The 22705-nt window shown below is 39.8% G+C and overlaps 2 protein-coding genes across 2 annotated transcripts; both read left to right on the plus strand.

The window, feature by feature from the left end:
* Positions 1–11303: 11303 nt before the first annotated feature.
* Positions 11304–12241, plus strand: LOC100714173 (olfactory receptor 2AJ1-like). Its single transcript, XM_005008177.2, is given in 2 exon segments — positions 11304–12201; positions 12204–12241. Coding segments are annotated over 2 exon segments (936 nt in total).
* A 9213-nt stretch (positions 12242–21454) lies between these two features.
* LOC100729141 (olfactory receptor 2L3-like) lies at positions 21455–22396 on the plus strand. The gene has a single exon (XM_003479541.1). It carries the CDS (start codon positions 21455–21457, stop codon positions 22394–22396), a length of 942 nt encoding a protein of 313 aa, XP_003479589.1.
* Positions 22397–22705: the final 309 nt, after the last annotated feature.

Genomic DNA, 22705 nt, shown 5'->3' on the forward strand with positions numbered 1-22705 from the left:
TCCACTTTTGACAAGTTTTTTCAGAAACATTGCAACATTACATCAAACTGTCACTCAGATTTTGTCACTTTTTGCAATATATTTGCATTTTTCATGAATCTGTATGTTGATATATACTATGTTGGTTATATAATAGAGTCTCTATACACATCACAATGAAGTGTAGAGTAAGGAATATTAAAAACATAGGAGTTGAGCACTATGAATGTTTTTCATTTGAAAAAGTATTTTTAACATTTTTCATAAACGTTATCTGCTTTTTGGAGTTGCAGACACCAGCCTTAAGAAAACACCATCTCTTTTTTACATGGTGTTTAATTGTGCACCTGAGATTAAATTTTCCCAAGCACCAAGACAAGACAGCGAGCCTCAGCCTTTGTTAGGCACTCAGTACCTGTAGAACCAGATAATAACTCTTTATTGGTTGGGGAAAATGATCACAGGTTTGTTTAAATTCTAACTTCCTCTGAACTTTTAGTACTAAGTGATTAAAGGTTTGCTCTCTGAGAGAAAAGGTATCTTCTAAATTAATAGGGAAATGCTGTTCTCTAAAATATTATTCAAATTTAACATTTTACACTTCAATTTTTGTTTCATAAATCATACAGTAAATAATCTGACCCCATCCAAATATAGTTAATAATGATTTGATGGACTATATTGCTGTGATGTTCATGACTTTATTCCAAAGTTAATCAAATAACTTTATTCCAAAGTTAATCAAATTTCTGTGACCTCCTACTACCTGAGTGTAAATCATGGGATGTGAATCCTTCTAAGAACTATAGATATTTTTAAGTATGTTTAATTCTGGAAGAAAACCCAAGAAGAATTGGATATATCTCTTTAAAGGAGCCTCTATGAATTACAACTGAGGAACAGATTGCTTACAAAATTTATGTAGAATTTACGATGTTGGTATAATCATGGGTACCTGTGGATCATTACAGTATGATATATTCAGCTCTTTGAGATGGAGACTTTAAAAGAGAACAACTGGGTGACATGGAAGTTCTAGCTTTATGTTTTTCAGGAATACCCACACAGATTTCCATAGAATTTGTACTAGTTTTCATTCTCACCAGAAGTGTAGAAGGGTTCCCTTTTCTCCACAGCCTCCCAGCATGTTATTTGATTTCTTGATAACAGTCATTTTTGAATAATAAATTAAATGTACAATCTTAAATATTACATTGTTTCTCTTATAATCACAAAATATAGGAAACAACAACATTAGGAGTGAAACAAAAATAGATAATAGGAAATTAGGAGACAGATTTTTTACAAAAAACGAGGGCCAAGAGATGAAGTTATGACGGGGAGAGAGAAGGGGATGAGAAACAATTAGTGGGTGAGATGTACATGCACCAACTGCCCGTGAGGAAGGCAATCAGCATGGAAGGCAAATGTGCACTAAGACAAGCAAAAATTGAAACATGATTAAAGTCATTATTTGAAGGTCCATGTTTGCTCCAGTTCTTAAAAGCAAATATCATTACTTTCCTTGGGTGTAAATATCCTTGCTGTGGGCTCATTCTGACTTGGATACAATATCCAGGCAGCAAATCACATCTCTAAAGAGAAAATGCAGGAGCGCAGTTGATAGTGTGCGCTTTGAAGTGACCTCATGGTGGGTTTAAGGATCTGAGATCCGGGACACATTGTGTAGTGTGGCAGAACAGGGAAAGCTCCTCCAGTGAGCCCTGCGCCTAAGCAGGGTACTGGACACTGATGCATTCTGGTTAGTGGTGGTGCATCTCTTCCTCCTTCGTTTCCACCTCCTAGTTTAATATATTTAGCACATAATTTTCCTGACTAATATTATTACTAAAGGCCACTATTTGATTTTTAACTCACTAAAACATGTCCATAAGTTTGCCATTTTCTAACTGCGCCTTTACTGTTTTTATAATTGAGCTCTTACGGTAGTAGATAACCCAACTGCACACAGCATTGCAAGGCATGAATGCAGGTTCCCAGAATGATGAAAAAAGGAAACAATAAGAAAAAACAAACAGGCCATGAGAGGAAGCCCCAGGTGGAACCAAGCTGTGAAGGGTCTGGCAGTGAAAGACAGCTTGCTTTGCCTGTTACTCTGTCCTGATTTTATCACCTATGCATACACCAGGACTCAGGATAAGAACAAAGTGAATATACGTTACACGGGAACGAGCAAACTGAGGCACACAGTGCGGCACCGATTCTCTCAAATTTCCTCGAAGAAGAAAAGAGTAAATAATCCTGTGTTATCACATAACTCATTTTACTTTTATTGCCATTTATTTATAAACCTGAAATCAACAGGCCATGTTTCTAAATTGTCCCTCTATCAAAGTTTAGAAAAGTAATACCAGAATCTTTTACCTTGCTCATTAGTGCTTTTTATTTATTTAGTAACAGAGATTGAACTCAGGACCTCGTGCTTGCCAGGCAGAAAGTTACACTGCGGAGCTAACCCCCCGCCACCATAGTGTATTTTTAAATTCAACTCTTTGTAAGGACATATTTTTGCACTTAACTTTCGTTTTAAATGACTCTGTCTTATTTTAATGGATCACAGCTTTCAGAAGCACTACAAGCGTATCAGCATCCTCAGTCACTGTAACCTGTCCCTGGAAGTTCAGTGTCTCTGGAGCCCACAGTGCTGTACCTCTGTGGTTCAGGCTGGTTAATGAGAGCATGGTTCAGTCAGGCCGGGAGTGAGGGTGCAGTGCCCCCAGCACTGATAAAGCGATACGGCCCAGCTGGACCTGAGCCCTTCCTGTAGACAGGCTGCTCCGGGCAGTGGCTCAGCCTGCTGGGTCCCTGCTCTCACTGCATGTTCGTGGGTCCCTCAGTAATTTGCTGGTAAACCTGCAACTGCAGAGACCCCCATTAACCACGTGCTTCCCACATTTCATACAGAAATCCCTCCACTAGCTGTCTCACTCTCAGAGAACTAAATTTATGCCAGGGGATGCTCCCGTCAGGCTGATTCTCATGATCTCCTGTCCATTCTGCAAACCCTTTGCCTGGCCTTGTACTATTTTTGGTGAGCATCTTAACTATTCAGATAAAAGTCCTGAGAAACAATTACAGTCTTGATTTAAAATTTTGATCAAGAAGTTGGAATAATGTTCAAAAGCAATTACAGGCTCCATTTTAGTTTCAGTGGTGGCTGGAAAGCTTTTTTCAGAAGGAGGAAAGGAATGATACCCATGTCCTCACACACTGCAGAAGGGCTGACTGTGGTATAGGGGCACATGCTAGCTTTTACACCTTAATCAGAAACAGGTGTGGAAGCAGAAGAAACAGTGTTTCAGCGTTTAGAAAACTTCTCCCATTTTGAGGATAAAGAGCAGAAACAGCAAGAAAATGTCTAAATTTCAGGGGAAGAATTTTTTCTAATAATTCACTTATTTTGAGGTTGTACCATTATTTTAGAGACATTTAGTACCATGCTTATGAAATGAAATAATTCTTCCTTGTAAATGTCCAGTAGACTTTATAGCCATGGGAAATTTAAATAATTATGTGAAAACATTCTTTCTGTGTTGTTTGGGCTATATTGGGTGAAATATTGATTTTATTTTTTAAAACAAATGGACAATGGGATCAGCTTCAAGTAAAATTTATTCATGCATTTCTTTTTATTATAATTGCTACTAAATACTGTATTATTCTTAATCAAAAACTAAACTTTTAGTGTATAATCATCTTTACACACTTATTTTACCTCAAACACTGATCACTCAGCTCAACTGAGAAATTCAGAGTAACAAATTCGAAATTAGAAAATTACTGAAATTCAGGAACAGGCAGCTACCTCATAAGAATGTGGGTCTCTTAGCTGACAGTCCTGGTGTTTATTCAGATTCTTCTCTAAAAACACATGAACTTCTCTTGCATGACTGGGCAGAGGACCCACTGAGATGGCTGTGTTTTCTGTGGTCTCAGGACCTCATCACGACAGAGCTCTGACACCTGTCCCGCATCCCCTCAGCCAGCAGAGGGACTCAGCAGAGTGGGAGAGCACGGAGGTCATAGTGGGTGAAGTAACAACCCAGAGCCTCAGTGAGGAGAGAGCTGTGGAGCAGGAGAGGAAGGGGATGGGGACAGGGAGCCTGCATTAACTGACCTGGAGGGTGATCAGGACTAGTAGGAAGAGATCCACACACGCACATGCGTGTACACACATATTCACAGACAGGAATCCCTCCCACATAGTAGTTACCTGGCACAATCTAATGAGTACTGGAGAAGGGTGGTGCTTTCTTGTAGCTGAGGGAATTTTCAGCTCTGTTCCTACAGAGGTTCCCTCTGGAGAGCTGAACAGAGTAAAGAGGTGGCACCCAGGGACAGTTGTACTGAAATTTGAAAGCGCCTCTTAGGACTCACTAAAACACGCTGCATTTTGATAGCATGAAAAGGAAATTTATGAAATGTGCCAAACACGCACAGTGACTAAACTACTGGTGCACGCTCAGCGCTGTGAAGACTGAAAGGTCTTCAGCAAAGGGGCGGCTGGAAGAGGGCTGAGACCTAAATCTCAAGATGGGGCTTCGCGGGCTGAACGCCTGCACGTACAGAACTGCTGGGCAGTACGGAGCTCTGGGGACCTTGCAGAGAGTGCAGTACCAGCACTGGGTGTGCAAGTCGCAGGTTTAGTGCAGGAAATAAGCAGGTGACGGGTGATGCTTCACTGTTAACAGCCAGCTCAGAGGCTCACAGCGCAGCTGTGAGGCCCCAGCAGAAGCTGGGCCCATAGCAACCTGCTTCCCAAGGGGAGCAGCGGGAAGACAGATGAGACCTAAACCTCACAATGATATTTCGCAGGCTGAGCTCCTTAAGTGCTCCAGGGACATCCCCGAGTTCCCAGGAGCAGACTGCAGACAGCGCAGTCCCGGCACTGGTGTGCAGATCACAGGTTAAGCACACGGAGTGTGCAGGTACAGGTGATGCTGTCCTGTTTACAGCCAGCTCAGAGGCTCCCAGTGAGGCTATAAGGTAAGGCCCATGGCAGCCTGCTGCTCAGGCCAGACCAGTGCTTGCTGTTTTAGGATCTGCAATGTGTGGGCGGAGGAAAGGCCCTGGATTTGTGGACCCCTGAGCAAACTGAGCTCCTCTCTGGAAGCCCCCGTGGTCAATCTGGAGCTCAGTAACTAATAACTATGAGACGCCAATGCAGGGAAGATATTGAAAATGTTGCCCAGTATTTAAAAATTCAGGAAAAGAATTAACTGGGACAAATGTTTATGAATAAATGAGCTGAATGTTTTGCTGGACTCCTTAAAGTTTCAATTTATTTGCTGATTCTTTAATTGACTTGTGCAACAACCATAATGCATTCAGGCAAAATCACTCTGAGAAAGTCAGCCTGTCTCCTCTATGTGATCCTCTGTAAAAGGTGGTCTATAAGACAAATGAAGTCATTTGCCAGCCTGAAACACCCTGGACTCTCTCTTTTCTGGTTGCAAAGGAGCTCCACCCAGTCCTGCCCTAGACTAATGTTCTAGAGAGAGATTGGAAGTAAAATGTGCCTCCACATAGAGTGATCTTGGAGTTCTGAGGGGCAGGAGTGAAATGCACTATGGGAGGAGGGCATGATGGAGATGTGTGTGGGAAAGTAACTATTTATTGATTTTCTGGGACACCAATGCCTCCTTTCTGATCTCATCCTTTTCTTTTTTTCCTTTTTTTTTTTTTTTGGTGATCTTTTTTTTTTATTTAAGGAGAAAAGAAAAAAAAAACAGTGAAGGGGTACAAGTTATACAGATTTACAGAAGAAAAAATGCGCAGTAGGAAATCACTAGTTAATGGATTACATATTGCCATCTTAGAAATAATTGTTCAAGTCACAAAATTAAAGCTTGTAGAGTGGACATTCCAGCAATGATACTGCAAACAGTTCTGTTCAATGATCCAATAAAACTCTGTGATATCATTTTCTATCTTATACACTTAAATATACATGCAGTTATATAGTTTAGAGCACTTTCTTTTCCTCTCTTTTGTACAATGACTATTACACGTTTTGGGTTTCATTACTCCCACGGTTCTTATTGCTTTTTTGGAAGAGAGTAAAACCAAATGTGACATAACAGAACAGAATCGGTCAAGTCAAAAGGGTGGACATAATAGATAATATAAAAACATAATACAAGGTGATCAACAATGGTTACCATAATGCCTCCCGCTATCTCTAATAGAATTGCCTATATCATTAGTTGTAATACAATTGAACAAAACAGTAAAGAACAAAACCGACAAAACCAAAACATTGGAGACATTGTAGGTCTTCAAAAGTAGATAAAAGTCACACTATTCTGCTTAAATGGTTATGTTTTGATCTGCCCTGTTTCGCTGTTATGCCCTCTTTTTTTCTCAATCTCCACTCCATTATTTACTTTTTAATTTTTATCTGTTTAATTAAAGGGAAAAAATAGCAGGATATAATATAGTAACCCACTTTGACTTTCTATTATCTCGATTTGAAGCCCTGTATTACTCTCACCATCTTGTTTTTGACTGATGTTCCCCTATTCTGTTTTGCTGGATAGTATCAGGTTCGAAAGTTTAGGCATCAGCTGAGAAGATAATGAGATTCATTATAACGCCCATTCTCATTGACTTTGATCTCATCCTTTTCATCAATGCTGAGCCCCATGCTGTATCTTTCCCCTGTGATACTAAGAGCACCCTGGACTCCCCAGGGACTGTCAGGCAGAAGCAGCTCCTTCTGGCTCCTTCTCAGGACACCTGGGTCCCTCTGCTCATGCTGCCCTACATAGAGGTGGCAGAGTTGTCCCCCGGAGACACAGACCAGGGGACTTCAGCCAGCAGACATCATCATCCTCCTTCCCTGCTGGCCACAAACCACTCACCCCTTCCACCAGCCCTGGTCTCAGCTCCTGTCCCCAAGCCTCCTCTCACCTCCCTATGACTCTCAGGGCAGCAGCAGTGAAGGGACTTGGGGTGTGGATGTCAGAAGCTCTGATGGGAAGGACAGTGTGAGCAGCCAGAGACTGCCCTGCATGGAGACCAGTTGGTGAGGGCACAGTGGGGATGTGAGGATCCAGGGTCAGCTCTGTAGCTGGTTTTTTTCTGGGAGCCCTTGATGATCAGGTCAGAGCAGTGGGGGTAGTGGAGAGTCCAGGAGACTCTTGATTATACTCTGTGGCACTCGGGTTTTTCTGTCCTCACCCCAATCTATTTCTCAGTCTACTTGTTCTTTTCTCTTGTCCCCTCCCCGTTTCATTCTTTGTAACAGAGGCTGAGTTACACGTGATAAGATTTAGAAATATTAACTGGAACCCCACCACTGAGAAGGATCAATACAGCTGGCAGCAGCAGGTGCTTTGGTCAGTGCCTTGAGGACTCACTGTGTGCTGTGTTCTGGGTCGGGGCATGCGTTTGACTCACCATGAGAACAGCCCTGTGAGGAAGTTCGCCTTAAGCACAGCTGCTGGTGGCTTCTCAGGCTTCCCAGGCTTCCCAAGCTGGCCTCCAATTACCCTATTACCCAACCTTCTACACCAAACCACTTTACCAATACACAGCCCTCATTCCGCATACCACGTTATGTCCTTGAGCTGCTTGATTTCCGCTTTGCTAGTTAAGTCAGTGCCACCTACTGATTTCCAGTAGCAGTGAGCATTTTCAATAAATTATTCACCATGCAAATACTTGAAATTTTATGGCACAACTTGTAATGATTGTGCCAGATAATTAATCAATGTTGAAAAGTTATCAAAATTTCAAAAATGAACCAAAATAGCACATTCTCACATAACTTCCAGATACTGCAGATATTCTAGCAGTTTCACTATCACCAGTGATGACCATCTGAAGCGTTTTCAAAATAAGTATTGTTCTAAGAGAGTCAATTTTATGCTTTACTGTCCTTTGCTTGGTTATACTTTAAACTGTCTTCAAGAAATTTTAGTGTTATATACACTATACAATCATGTAAGAGGAAGCGAATAACTTTGTTCATGAATGTGTAGTTCTATTCATATTAGAACACCTAATTAAAGCAAGATTTAATGTACAAAATTTAATTTATCCATAAAAGGAGATATCTCTAGGGCACAATATCTAATAATTATGCAGAATAATTAAATAATCAAATAGCTACCACATGCTGGACAGAGTTGGGGTGTGCACAGACCATGATTAATGGGTACAATAGGACTCGGGGCATGGCCGTGTCTACACCTAGGAATTGAATCAAATCAGGGCTGATGGTTAAAGCGACATTTACATAATGCCAGTCAGAGACAGTCTGATTCCCTTGTGGAAAGACACCCTGTGTCCTGTGTCATTTCATCCATGCACTGCAACAGTGAGGCTGCCTGAGCGAACTATTGCCACTGACTGCTAAGTAATGAGGAGAGCCTGATGCAGCCTCCCTCCCACTTTCCTCCCCAGTCAGAATCTGTGACTGTGACTGTCTGTCTATCTCTGTTTATCTCTGTCTATCTATGTGTCTCTCTCTTTCACACATGCACAAATATTGAGTCATTTGAATGATATGTGATGTATCTAGAAAAATTATTATTTACTTTCCACTAAATTTGCATAAACATTTGAGAGTTAGGCACAGTGCACTGTGACTCATTGGTTTACAGAAAATGCTAATGGTGATTCTTTCAGGTTCCTTGGTTACAGTTTAACGAGGGAGGCAGAAGTCACCATTTAGTTGACACAATATACATGCAGTGAAGTCATCATTTTTTAAAGCAGTTTATATGAATGTGATATAGTAGACAAATGGCTCAAAAACTACATTTAGACATAGTATATTGTTTTTATATTTTGTCATTTTTTTCTCCATAACAAAAGCTCTGTTTCCTTAAAATAAATAGGCATTTTATGTTCAATAGTTTACAAAGTATTTTTCGAACCAGATTTACCTTAGCAGGGCTGGGGATTTAGCTCTGAGGCATAAGTGCCTGCCTTGCAACCACAGAATCCTGAGTTGGAGCCCCGGTTTAAAAAAAAAAAAAAAAAAAAAAAAAAAAAGATTTACCTTAGGAAAGAGTGGTGCATACATTACGTGCCATATGTTGTTCACTTTAAAGAATTAAACTCACTGCTAGAATATTTGTCTTTGGACATAACTGTAGATTTTTTTTGTACTCTGGGAAATATTTTTTGAGTACAGTTTTGCAACATGTAATCTCGAGAGCTCCTTTTCAGGAGTTGCTAATTCCCTTTTGCATAACACTTTCCTTCCTTCTCTCTCCATCCATTTCTTAATTCCACATTTTTAGATATGGTTGCAGTCCATAATCTTTACCTTCCTTTTTTGGACTTGGTTCCTGTACATAGTACATTTTTTTTCTTTATTTATCTGCTTCCCTTTCCCTTACCCAGTCATCTCTTGACCCCATTTTTCCAAAACTCACAAATGGCTGGCTGGCATAGGATGCACAATGTAATAAGTGTGTCATTGCAGAAGTTTATCCCACATCCTTAATGGCTGATGATGCAAAGCTATAAAGCAGGAGTGTAGAAAGCTTAGATGCCTCATGGAAGTGTGCATGGGTAGTAGAAAACTCACAGGGAATTAGAACACCAATGGTGGACTTTTTCAACAGAGAAGAAATAAATGTATGTGGACAATACGAAGTCTATAAAAATTTAAAAATCAATAAAATGAAAGGAAACTGTGTAATTGATGAATACGTGAAATGCTGGTATAAGTGAGCCAATAAAAAATAAATGAATTTTTGTAGTAAGAATTTAATAAAAAGTCTAATGAGTCAGTGATCTTGACAAAATCAAGAATCCGGTATTAAATGCACCTGAAATGACTAAATAAAGCAAATAATTTGTTGGAGCAGAAAAACCAGAAGGCCAATATGATTGCAATCAAAGAAATTTAAAAACAGTGACATGACTACAGAAGTAGTTAGTGGACCACAAACTCAACATTTGTATGTTTATTTCTACATGCATCTAAGTAAATATTTGTCTCAAGGCAGAGGACACAGACCCAGAGGCATAAAATAATTAGATACAGATATAGAGATACTATCCAAGTATAAAGAATTATTGCATTTTAGTTTAATTTTAAAAGATAATAGAAAATTTTGCCTTATGTTATTATGGATACATTGTCTATTTTGAGTAAAGATAGATAAATTCTTACAGACAAAAAAGGATATTTGAGATTGTAAACCCACTATACTAAACACATAATTACTTATTATTTTACAAACTTAGAAATCCCATATTCAATGTTTATAAGAAGAGTTTTGAAAATTTATGGAGGACAAGGTAACTCTCTAATTTATACTATTTACTGCTTTTTTACTTTTTATAGTGGATGTAGTGCTGGTAGGGAAGAGTAGCATTCTCCCAACTACACGCTCAAGAGGCAATTGTCCCTAGTATGATAAACTTAATTTTTTTCATTTTTCAAGGAAGTTTAAGCCACCATTATGAGCCAGGTAATGATCTAGGCATTTGGCTTCCACCAGTGAATAGTGCAAAGATAACAAAAATTGAGACAAAATACTCGTGGAGAAAATGACAACAAAAGTGAACCCCACTCACGTTTATTACTGTGGATCCTAGAGTTGCATGCTCAGTTTGATCCTGAGCGTTGGTTGTAGCTCAGGGGAATTGAAGTCTCTGGCCATTCTGCATAGCCTTCATAGTCTCTCCTGTATGTGTTCTTAGAGAGACACTGACCTGGGATTCTGAATTAACGCTGTACAGGAAAGGATGGTACAAGGTTCTTTGTGGAAATATTTCAGGGTTAAATCTCTACCTTAGTCCATCTGGAAGAACAGCTGAAGTTTGACTCATAACTGAAGATCTGGATAGGAAGCTAAAACTGAAATTTTGATAAATACCAGGTTATTTGCATGCCAGGCAGGGCAGAATGTGAGTGTACACTGTTGTAACAACTCGACAAATGGTGAGAAGGGCCAGGCAGAATGTGAAACAGGGCAGATTACGGAGGACCATGAAATATGGGGTTCCAGATTTTAAAAGGAGGGAAGGCTGGGCCTGCCACAGGTCACATCTAAGTACTGATGGCACTTGAGTAAAGTTACAGATTAATTATGATCCATAGACTCAAGTAGAGTCAAGGGCATACTCAGAGTGCCAAATCTCACCCAGTGACTGAAATGAATGAACACCCATCCTATAATGCCGGGGAACTCACAAAATTAGCAGAGACATTTGAGGGTGATTTTCATTTCGTTTCATAGTTTACTATGAATCAAAGGTTTGTATATATTTAGTTTTTTGTCTTTATTTGTGTTTCAACTTACATATTCATTTTAGGTAAAACAGAGAAATGCAAAATGAGCTGTATGAATCAGATGTCCAGCAGTGACTTCATTCTTTTGGGACTGTTAATTTGCTCCAAAAACAGCCTGGTCTTCTTCTCCTCTGTATTACTCATTTTTATCCTGATTGTGACAGAAAACACCCTCTTGATCCTCCTCATCCACGGGGACTCTCAACTCTGCTCCCCCATGTACTTCTTGCTCAAACATCTCTCCTTCATGGACATCTTTCACATTTCCAGAATCGTCCCCAAAATTATCACCAACTTCCTGTCTGGCAGCAGAACCATCTCCTTTGCAGGTTGTGGATTCCAGATCTTCCTGTCACTCACCCTGTTAGGTGGCAAGTGCCTGTTCCTGGCTGTTATGCCCTATAACTGCTACGTGGCCATCTGCCACCCCCTGCTCTATGCCAAGCTCATGAGTGACAAGGTCAGTGTGATGATGGCTGCGGAGTTCTTGCTGGTGGTGACCCTCAACTCCATTGTGCACACAGCTCATGCCCTCCACTTCCCTTTCTGTCACTGCAGGACCATTGATCACTTCTGTGAAGTCCCTGCCATGTTGAAGTTGTCCTGTGTGAACACATTTCGTTATGAACAAGGGGCTTGTGTAAGCAGTACTATTTTCCTATTGATCCCCTATATCATGATTTCTGCCTCTTATGTACAAATTCTTCTCATTGTCTTCCAAACCAAATCATCAGAGGCCCGGAAGAAGTTCTTCTCCACCTGTTCCTTCCACATGGTGGTGGTTGTAATATACTATGGGCCATTTATTTTCACATACTTAGGAACTAAATCCTACCACACTCCTGGCGAGGATAAATTCCTTGCTGTCTTCTACACCATCCCCACACCTACCCTTAACCCTGCCATCTACAGCTTCAGGAACAAAGATGTCCTGAAGGCCATGAAAACATGCTCAGAAGTAATTTTCATCATAAAAGGTAGGAAAGATGCTTGAGTTCTGTGTTCTCTTTACATTCATACTGAATGTCTAGGGTGGAGTTAGAGATTCCTTTGGAAAGAATATACATGTCATGTCTCTACAGTTTTGGGAAAATACATTGTAAAACATTGATTGATAATAAAATGATTGGGATTTTAAATGCATGTTTTTAAAATATATCATGATATGATGTGAAATAAACTCACCTATTTATAGACATGAAAGAATATAAAACAATGAAGTTCTTTTTACTAAAATTAAGAGAACTATCTTAAAACATGAATCATATGTGCAATATTTGAGAAACACATTTCTATATTTCTGGTTAAATTGTGAAAATGAGTAATTGCTTTTTTCAAATTTTACAATGTGCTATTTAAATCCATAAGCTGAAATCCCTTCTACATCACTGACTGTTATGTACCACTGTTTATATGTAGTAAAGTGAGAAATATACATGCATAAAAATGGTAAGTTTCAGGAAAATTATTAGAGATAGAAATTTTCACTTCACTTGAAAAACAGAAATCCTAGCCTGGAATGGTGGTGCACACTTGAAATCCCAGGACTTAGGAGGCTGAGGCTAGAGGATCTCTTCCTGTCTGCGGCCAGCCAGGGTACTTAGTGAACTAAAGCCCTGCCTTGAACTACACTGTGAGACTCCATCTCAAAAGATTTAAAAAAAAAAGTGAAAGTACTGTACAAATACAGAGAAAATTCAAATTTGTATTTTTCATGTGAGAGAACCCAAGCTAATCAGCTGAAAATAATTGATAAATAATTCAATAACAAGTAAACTATTAAATATGGGAAGATGAAAAATGAGAAATGGAATGAGAGTCACTTTATAAGATATGAATGTACCTTTCAGAACTAGTTCTGCACTAGTCCACTGTCTTTAGAAAGTCTCACCACCGCCTCCAGCCAAGCTGTGCACTGAGAGGAAGGATGACAGTGCTGGGGTGAATCCTGATGTGTGCTGCTGAGATCCCCTGGGGAGAAGCAGGGCAGGAGAGTGGGAGGAGAGTCTCCAACTATGGTCGTGATGGAGATTGTTGAAGTAGAATCAGAGAAAACCACTTCTCTAGACCAGACCAACATGTTAGAAAACATTTTGTGAATCTGTTTCTGAAAAGCCCAGTGAAATCGGATGGGCCTTGTGGACTTTATCTGCTCTCCAGCTTGCTCTGACCAGGGCTCTGAGTAGGACATGCTGCTCCCCTACAGCTGGCCAGCCCATGACCGGAAGAGGGTAGGTATGTTTTGTTGTTTAACCATTAACTCATGCTTTTATAATTTTGGAAAAGATATTGTAAGTTAAAGAATAATATGGGAATTTGGTCACTTATGTGCTAACTATATTATATGTTTTATAAGAAGACCAACATAACTGCTTTTAGTGTGACTAGAGAAAAGTTTTGACACACATGGAAATGTAACTGCTGTGGACTTTACAGTCAAGATGAAATGTGTAATCAATGAGCTGATTTCTTCCTAGAAGAAACATTTCCATTGCCTGCTGTTGAAGCATTTCCACCACATGTCAGAAATCAACCCAGTGGGAGGAAAATAGAAGGATTTACTAAATAAGTTTATTGGCAAAATACTATACAGAGCACCCCTCTCCTAGCAAGTGGTCAACTGAAACAAAATGGAATAAGGAACACAATTACCAGGCTTCTTTACTGAAATAGCATAAATAAACTCATCCACTATAAGCACAAAGTATAACACTGGCAGAAACTGACATGGCCCATCTAGGTGGCACACAAGTGTCCTCACAGAGACACAGGTGGCTGATGGAGGAGACTCATAAGCTCTAAGCCAGGTAGGACAAAGGAAGAAGACCTTGTCTCAACATTAAAAATATTAAAAATAGTAAGGCAAGGGCAAGCATGGACCTCAGGGATGGACTGCTTTCTAGCTTAGGCAAGGTGGCAAATTTCATCCCCAGCAGTGCAACAGGAGCAAAGGAATAAGTGATGGCACAATACCTACCATGCACCCAAGAACAAGTCCTGCAAAGACAATCTTGGTGCCCTGCTGGGGGACACACGCAGCTCCAGAAGGACACTTGGTGACCTTGATCCTATGGTTTTCATGCATTTTGGGTAGATGGGTGCACACCTGATTTCCATCTCATGTGAATGTCTGAAATCAAAGACTCCTTGATGGTGCCTGGCTGTAGCTGAGCTCAAAACAAGGAAGAGGCTGTTGAGGTCCTAGCATGGAAGAATGTCAAGTGTTCTCTATTCTTTCTGCTAATTCAGGTGTCCTAATGTCCTATGTTTACTTTAGGGCATTGTGTGTAAAAGGGGGACCACATGAGAAGTGCCATTTTCAGCATAGATGATGTTCATTTTAGGATGTGTGATTTATTGATCAATGTTCTTAAATTGAAGACAAAAATTCAATAGTTGAAAACACAGACAAACCCATACATGTGCACGCATCACATTTTTAAAATTTAGGTACTGCATTCTTTTCTTTTCCTTTAGTATGCACAGAAAAAGTAGAATCATGGCCCTGGTACCCACCCCACACGGGTCCCTAAAGGCTGCCAATTGCTCCGGATGTGCTCCGCAGGAATGCTATGACTGCTTCCAGCGAACTGCTCAGAGCACAGTGAGGTCCTGAGGAGGCTCTTGTCTGTGGTTGCCCCCCTGGACTTGGGCTGGGTCCTCTGAGGCTGAGGCTCCCCTGACACCTGGAGCCCAGCTCCTCAGGGTCACTGACACAACTCTGTGTGATTTCCTGTGTGGGCCCCAGCAGCACTGATGGGCCTGGAAGGGACAGCAAGCAGGTAGTTGCTAAGTGTCTTTACCAGTAGAAATCCTCTGAGCCCCTGCACCGTGCACCCATGACAGACCTCAACTTGTCATTCTTTCTGAAGAGTCCTGTGCTTCAGCCTGGAACCAAGCCCTGTGTTCTGATTGTGCTGGGCTGTGTTCTGCCCTCTGTTCAAAAGGGACAGTAAAACAGGAGTCTATATTTCTAGGCATTAAAATGGGATAATTTACAGGGATGTATTTCAAAATCACCAGCAAAGCAATGATAATAAAGAGTGTGGTAGTGACAGGAAGATTCAGAGTCCAACCGAACAGAGGGTGAAGCCCAGAAAAGTCCTTCGCGTGGTCATGTTATTTTCCACAAGGGCACTAACACCATGTAGTAGGGAAAGCACAGTGTTTTCAATTAATATACTGGAGAAACTTGGCATTACCTGGAAACAATTAGATTTGAACTATGATAATCATAAGTATTAAGTTATATGAAGTGGCTTAAAGTTTTGATTATCAGAATTAAACACATGAATCTCATGAGAGTAATATAGTCTTCATATATAACCTTCATTATAGTTTTTAACCAAGACCTCATAGATAAGACATCAAAATTAGAGGTAAAAATAGATATATTTTACTTTGTCAAAAATTTTTAAAGAATACATTTATGAACACTTTTAATAGAGGGAAAAGACAATCAATGTAGTTGGACATGTATTTGGAAAAATTAATATCATAAATATTGTTGCATAAATATCAACATTATTTAGCAACTCTTTCTGCTGAACAGCGACAGTGATTTGAAAACCAAGTAAACAATTTTTGTAAAAGGAGGAAAAGTCTGGATGAATCTCAGTGTTTTTCAGCACTGCATACCATCGAGAGGCTCTAGGTTCACTGCCCAGCATCATCCAAACAAGGACACTTCGTTTGATTACAAATGTTTCTGAAGAAGATGCACAGATGACCATCGAGGATATGAGTACATGGTCCACTTACTAGTAATCGGGAAGTGAAACTCAGAGCTTCATTAAGATAAATCTCTATACCCAGCAGGAAACCTACCATGAAGACAGAAAGCAACAAAGAACAAAACAAGAGGAAACATCAGGTGTTGGAGAGGGTGACAATAAACCTGGCACATTAGAAGAAGCTTGGTGAATTACTGATGAAAATTTCTAAATTTGTGACCCACCATGAAAGGGGTTTGGCAGCTCCTCAACCTGTTCTGCATGGAAGTATCATATTTATAGGCAACTGCAGGTCACTGAAATGGATGTTTCTCCTCCAGTGTTTATAACAACACTGTGCATGATAATTGGAAGTTATAACCACCCCAACACGTGGAAATAACATAAAATAGATAAGCTATGTCCATCTAGTAGACTATTATTTCACCTAAAAAAGGAATAAAAATGCCATACATGCTTTGAGGTCTAACCCCCCAGACATCATTTTAAATGCAATAAGTCAGAATCAAACACATATTGCACCATTCAATATTGACAAGAAGCTTAGGAGAAGTAACTCATAATCCGGGAATTACAGAGATCATAGAATCACAGGAAGGGGAGAACAAGTGCTTTCTGGTATGGGATAACGAGAGAGACTGGCTGGGAGTACTGAGGCCCTCAGCTGTGATGATGAGAGAGCCAGGCAGCATGGTGTGTGCCCACACGGGCACAGGGAATTAATCAACTGGCATCCTGCAGTTTACTAGGATGGGAACCACGATGGTGGCAGGCAGATGGATCCTCTGTCACTCTCATTGCTTGTGCCTGGGTCTCAGTGAGTAAGGCCAAGGTCCACCAGTCACTAAGGGCTCTTTGCGGAAGCGAGATCAGATCCCCCGGCCCCACATTTTAACCTGTTCTGCATCTCCTGCTGTCTCATCCCCCCCACCCCCTTGGTCAGGGAAAGAACTTGTAGGTTGGCCAGTTGTAGTGTGGATTGCCCAGTGTGAGTGATGAGAAATTCTAGAGCTGTTTGGGATAGGTGATTGCACAAAATGGGAAACTGAAAATTGGAAGAGTTAGCAATTCCACAAGCAATTAACCTGATAGTTTTTTAAGGTATATTTTATGAGAATATTGAAATTAGAAAAAATAAACCTATACTAGGCCAGTAGAATTTCTTCCCGGGAAAATTCCCATTAGTTTAGTGACTAAATATCACAAAAAAAAGACATTGGAGTGTTTTAATATTTTATTTGCAATGAATTATAATGTCAGTATTTCCCAAATAGCCCCAATGAAAGAGGGAAATGTCAACCCTTTATTATTAATTTAAAGACTTAGCGCAAGTAACTGTGATACAATTATTATCAACATGAGACCAATTTGATCAGGAATAGTGCATAAAGCAAATTAAAGGTAAATTCTCAAATGCCAGACATTTTAGGAATTTCTTTCAATGTGCTTATGTTAAATCTATCATATTGCATTGTAATGTGATACATTTTCTGTCAAGTAAAAGCAAAATGGCAAATGTATGGAATGGCATTGTGGTGTGCATTGCATGAGTAATAAACATGTGGTCCCTTAAGCTGTAGAGATATAATGATATTCAGAGATCCTGAACAGAATAATTCCCTATTGAACTGACCTGTAACTCAACTAGGAATACTAAAAAAAACAAAAAAACAAAAAAAACAAAACAAAACAAAAAAAAAAAAAAAAAAAAAAACCAACTGGCAGGGCTCTTTCATCAGCTTTGGCCCAAGGCCAGCCTGTGTCATGTGGACTTGGCCTCGGTGGCCCTGGTCCCAGTGGACGTTCCCAAGGAAGTTCATACATGGATGGCAGATGCCTCCAGGTGAATGCAGCCTGGATTCGTGAGTCTTAGAGTGTTCATACAGGTGTCACTGCTGAGGAGCACAAGAATTAGACATGAATGTGTGGGCTGTCTAGAAATATTAGATTATTTCCAGAAAATATATCTCTGTCCATGGGATGCTCATGAGATCAAGGTCAGCCACCCCATCCAGGGAAAGAAGATGAGGCATATAGTCCAAAAGCTTTTTTAATGTTCAGTTTTTATATGAAACTAAAACTCTTGAGCAAAGGCTTAAAAGAATGAAATTTGTAACTTTAGAAGATTTTCTACAAGAGAACATTAGAAACAATTTTATCTGATTAACATGAATACACAAGAGAGATGAATGGTAATTGACAGATTTTTTTCCTGAAAAAGGAAAGTGAGTGTGCTTCATAAATAAATGGAAGGCATTTATTAAATCATGAAGGTGCTTTACGTTCCTAAGCAAAATGCACCACATAATTCTGGAGAGGAGGAATGCAATTCTTGAGGCCTAATGTGAATTGAGAGTGAAATTGTTAATTGGGAAATGGTTAACAGCATCCAGAATTAGTTTTCCTTCCTGTATAGTGAGGCTGAGGTACACTTCAATTCATCCTTTTTTTCTTCAAATTGTAATGAATTTAAAGTTAATAATGACAGCATATAATAAAATATACAACTAAAGTTATATAACAATTGGTATTTCAAAATGGGAGATAGTATTTTACAACTGTTTTAATATACTTGTTTTTATTTGTATAAATGTACATGCTTGGGTCTTGAGTGTCCCCCCCCCCCACTGGCACCGGGAATCAAACTCATGACGGCCTGCTTGCAAGGCAGGTGCTTATGCCACTGAGCTAAATCCCCAGCTCCCATGCTTGAGTGTTTTAACACATATACTTCAGGAGTAGTACATATCTGTGAAAAATTGTACTAATGTATGCACTTCCTCTACATTTGTGCATGTGTGTGCACACCTGCATTGGCGGTGTGCTAGGACCGCTGACTTACAATCTCTGCATCTCAGGTTCCTCTGCTATAGAAGATCACGGTAAGTGTCTCCTTGGAGGGAATTCTTTCAGGGTTAGACCCAGTGGCACGCTGGATAAACCCTGTCACACACCTGGCACAGCGTGTCAGGACAGGCTGCAAAGTCCATGTCTCCCTCTGTCCTCTCAGGCAGGACCGAGTCCTGAGCCACAGCCTGCTGCTTCTATGTGGCCTAACCAGGTCCTCAGTGTCCTCCTGTGCACTCTATCTCTGGTGTGAATGTGGGCTCTGCTGAGGTCCACTTTCCTCACCAGGAAGGGTCGATAAGGAATCAAAGTGAGTGGGAATTTGTAAAAGGCGATTCATATATATTGATCCCATATTTGCACACCCATGCACACACATACACATATATTTGTACAGAAATGTTCATTTGCTCTATTGAAGCAAACACTTGATGCCTGAGCTGCTCCTGTGTGAGGACCAGTGTTTGAATTCTGTGTGCAGAGCACCATGTGGGGCTGCATTGTGATGCTGTGCCCTCGGCCAACATCACAGAGATGCTGATCTGGGTTCCTAGGATATCGTATTGAATATCAGATATGGTGTAGAAGTTACTTTTCTGTGCCATCCTCCTCTTGGAATTCTATAAGAAATTGTAACCATCTTCTCATGGACAGTGTGCCTTTGACAAAACTGTTCATGAAACACGAGATAGAAACTGTACTACTGTCAGTGCATTAGTAATTTCTAATATGCTTTCTAGTGTTGCAAATAGAATTTCTTATGTAAATTAAGCACGATTGCATCAGTCTTCTCTTCTAATGATTCTGATGAAATTTATATAAACATGTTCTAATAACTTTTTTGGAGGGTTTTATGTAATGCTCTCCATGTTTATATGTGTAGTAGAGACATTTCCATAGCAGTTTTCATGCGATTCTCCAGATCCATGGGGTGGAAACAAGACTTCACCTGCAATCCATAAACAACACGAGGTAAGCAAACACAGTGGAATGTTCAGTTTTCACAGGAAATAATAGGACACACAATGGAAAAATACTGACAATCTTGTCCCAATATGTCCTAGTAAGTCTTTTAGACTTCCAAAGGTTGAAAAACAATGACACATACGTTTTTCCATCATGGTTCAGGATAGTACTTTATTTACCTTGAAATATGTTGTGAATCCATATCCAGAACAATGCAGTATATTTCAGGATGTTAATTCTATCAGGGTTCAGATACTTAGGAAAATTTACTGTTTTAGTCACTTCTATCCTCATAGCTATATAGCAATAAGCACATTCATATTGTTGTGCATTAAAAGTCCACCATACACAGCTCTGGACATTTTTCACTTTACTTCAGAAAATGTGGAAAAGCCTTAAATAACACCTCTCCTTCTGTTCGGACAGCCCCTGAACAATCCAATCTTTCTCTCTGATTTTGACTATGGAGTTTAGTGAATTTACACAGTATTTGTTCTTTTGTGATTGGCGTATTTCATGTGGCTCAAAGTTGTCTATTTTTATGCATCATTAATTATATGCTAACATTGTTCCCTGTGAAATACTAAGTATTCCATTGTGTTTGCATACCACATTTTATTATGCTTCATCTAAAGATGAGCCCTTTTTTCTTCCTGTGAATATGATGAATTTGCTCACATGAAAATGGCTATGAAAATAGATGTAATACTTATCCAAATGTGGAATTATTATATCATAGTAGTATTCTGTTCTACTTGGAGTGATAACTATAGTAATTTTCACTGTGACCATAATATTTATGAACAGACAAAAATTAACAAAGTTTTACAGCCTTTCTTTTTCTATCAAGATGTCCTTTCTCTTTCATTTGTTTCTTTAATAAAGATTTACCTTGTGAGTATGTGGCGCTGTGTCATTGAAATTTTGATTTGAATTTCCCAGTTGATGACTTATCGTGAGCATCTTTCAGCCTGCTGTCCACCTGCTTGTGGAGGAAGGAGCTGGACAAGGAAGAATGATGGTCAGCACTGGAAATAAAACTTCCAAGGACCAGGACTTTATACAAAAGGTGCATGGCAGCAATAACACATAAAGATTTTTGAACAAAAGAAATTTACAAAGACACCTGACCTAAAGAAAGTTGGGCTGGGGAGATTTGGGGCAAAGACTATCAAAAGTAATATTCATTTTCTCAAAATGGGTGCTTACCCCATGAAATACTAGAAATAGGTCAGAAAAAAATCCTATTTAAAAACTCACACATGAATGTATTAAACATTGTGAATAATACAGAAAGCATTAAAAGCATTGTATTTTAGATTTTTCAAGTACATATTTTGAACTAAATCAGAATTTGACATAATTTTAGTCAGTATATTGCAGAGAAGCATTCATAGCATGAAGTTAAAATATAAATGTTCTGTGAATTTTCAGGTTTCTTACACAGCTTTTATATCATAATTGTTGTTTAAAATAAAGTAGATACTGAAAATTTCATTTAATTTTTCAGAATTGGACCCTCATTTGAAAACTGTACAATTGATGAACAAAGAACAGCCTTATGATATCAAGAATTGTTCAAAGTTGGTAATGATCTGTACTTATTCACTGTTGTGTCTTTCTTTAGGGTAATCCATACTAATACAAAATGCAGAATTACACTCAGACCTCCACTGACTTCATCCTCCTGGGCCTCCTCCCCCCAACAACGGCTGGACTTGTCCTCTTCATTCTCATCATCCCCATCTTCCTGATGGCCCTGGCTGGCAACCTGGCCATGGTCCTTCTCATTCTCCTGGATGCCCACCTCCACACTCCCATGTACGTCCTGCTCAGTCAGCTCTCCCTCATGGACCTCGTGTACGTCTGCACCACTGTCCCTAAAATGACTTCTGACTTTCTATCTGGAAACAAGTCCATCTCCTTCATTGGATGTGTGTTCCAGGCTTTCTTCTTTGTGACTTTAGGAGGTTCGGAAGGACTGATTTTGATGTCCATGGCCTATGACCGTTATGTGGCTATTTGCTTTCCTCTGCACTACCCCATTCACATGAACAGAAGAGTGTGTGTGCTGATGATCCTGGGATCTTGGACACTGGGCACTGTCAACGCCTGTGCTCACATAGTATATGCCTTTCATATCCCTTACTGCAGATCCAGGGCCATCAATCACTTCTTCTGTGAAGTCCCATCCATGTTGCCTCTGGCCTGTGTGGACACCAGCACCTATGAGTACACTGTGTTCTTCAGCACCATCATCTTTCTCCTGCTCCCTTTCATTGTCATTGTGTCTTCCTATGGGAAAGTTTTCCTTGCTGTCTACCGCATGTGCTCACATGAGGGCAGGAAGAAGGCCTATTCCACCTGCAGCACTCACCTCACCGTGGTGACTTTCTACTACGCACCTTTTGTCTACACCTATCTTCGCCCAAAGTCCTTCCGATCTCCAACACAGGCCAAGATATTGGCTGTCTTTTATACCATCCTCACCCCAATGCTCAACCCTATGATCTATAGCCTGAGGAACAAGGAGGTGATGGGGGCCCTAGAAAGAATGAGTAGGAAAATCTGCTCTGTTAAAATGAGTTAACATTTTGTTTGAGAGTTTTGACAAGTGGATCTTCATTAGAAAAATATTGAATGTCCAGGTGTCTCAAAGTAAATTTAGTACTTTAACCCTTGTTATTACAATTATGAATTCTAGGTCATAGTGTTTCATTTTTTTGTTTCTTCCCAATCAAAATAATAAATTCCTATGGGTTATTTAAGTGTGGAATATATTTTATTAATAGGGAGAAATGAATTTTTAAATGCAGCAACATTTGCAAACTTGAAAAATATGAGTTGTGATTAAAGAATAAGGAAATCAAGAGACAGGTCTTGAAAGTATTAGCAGAAA

Source organism: Cavia porcellus, unplaced genomic scaffold (genome assembly GCF_034190915.1).
Source record: "Cavia porcellus strain 051 isolate PalLab524CR breed Dunkin Hartley unplaced genomic scaffold, mCavPor4.1 scaffold_2, whole genome shotgun sequence".
NCBI lineage: Eukaryota > Metazoa > Chordata > Mammalia > Rodentia > Caviidae > Cavia > Cavia porcellus.

Bases quoted from the DNA above. Each gene is read 5' to 3' on its own strand.
- LOC100729141 (XM_003479541.1), top strand. From the start codon at position 21,455: ATGCAGAATTACACTCAGACCTCCACTGACTTCATCCTCCTGGGCCTC.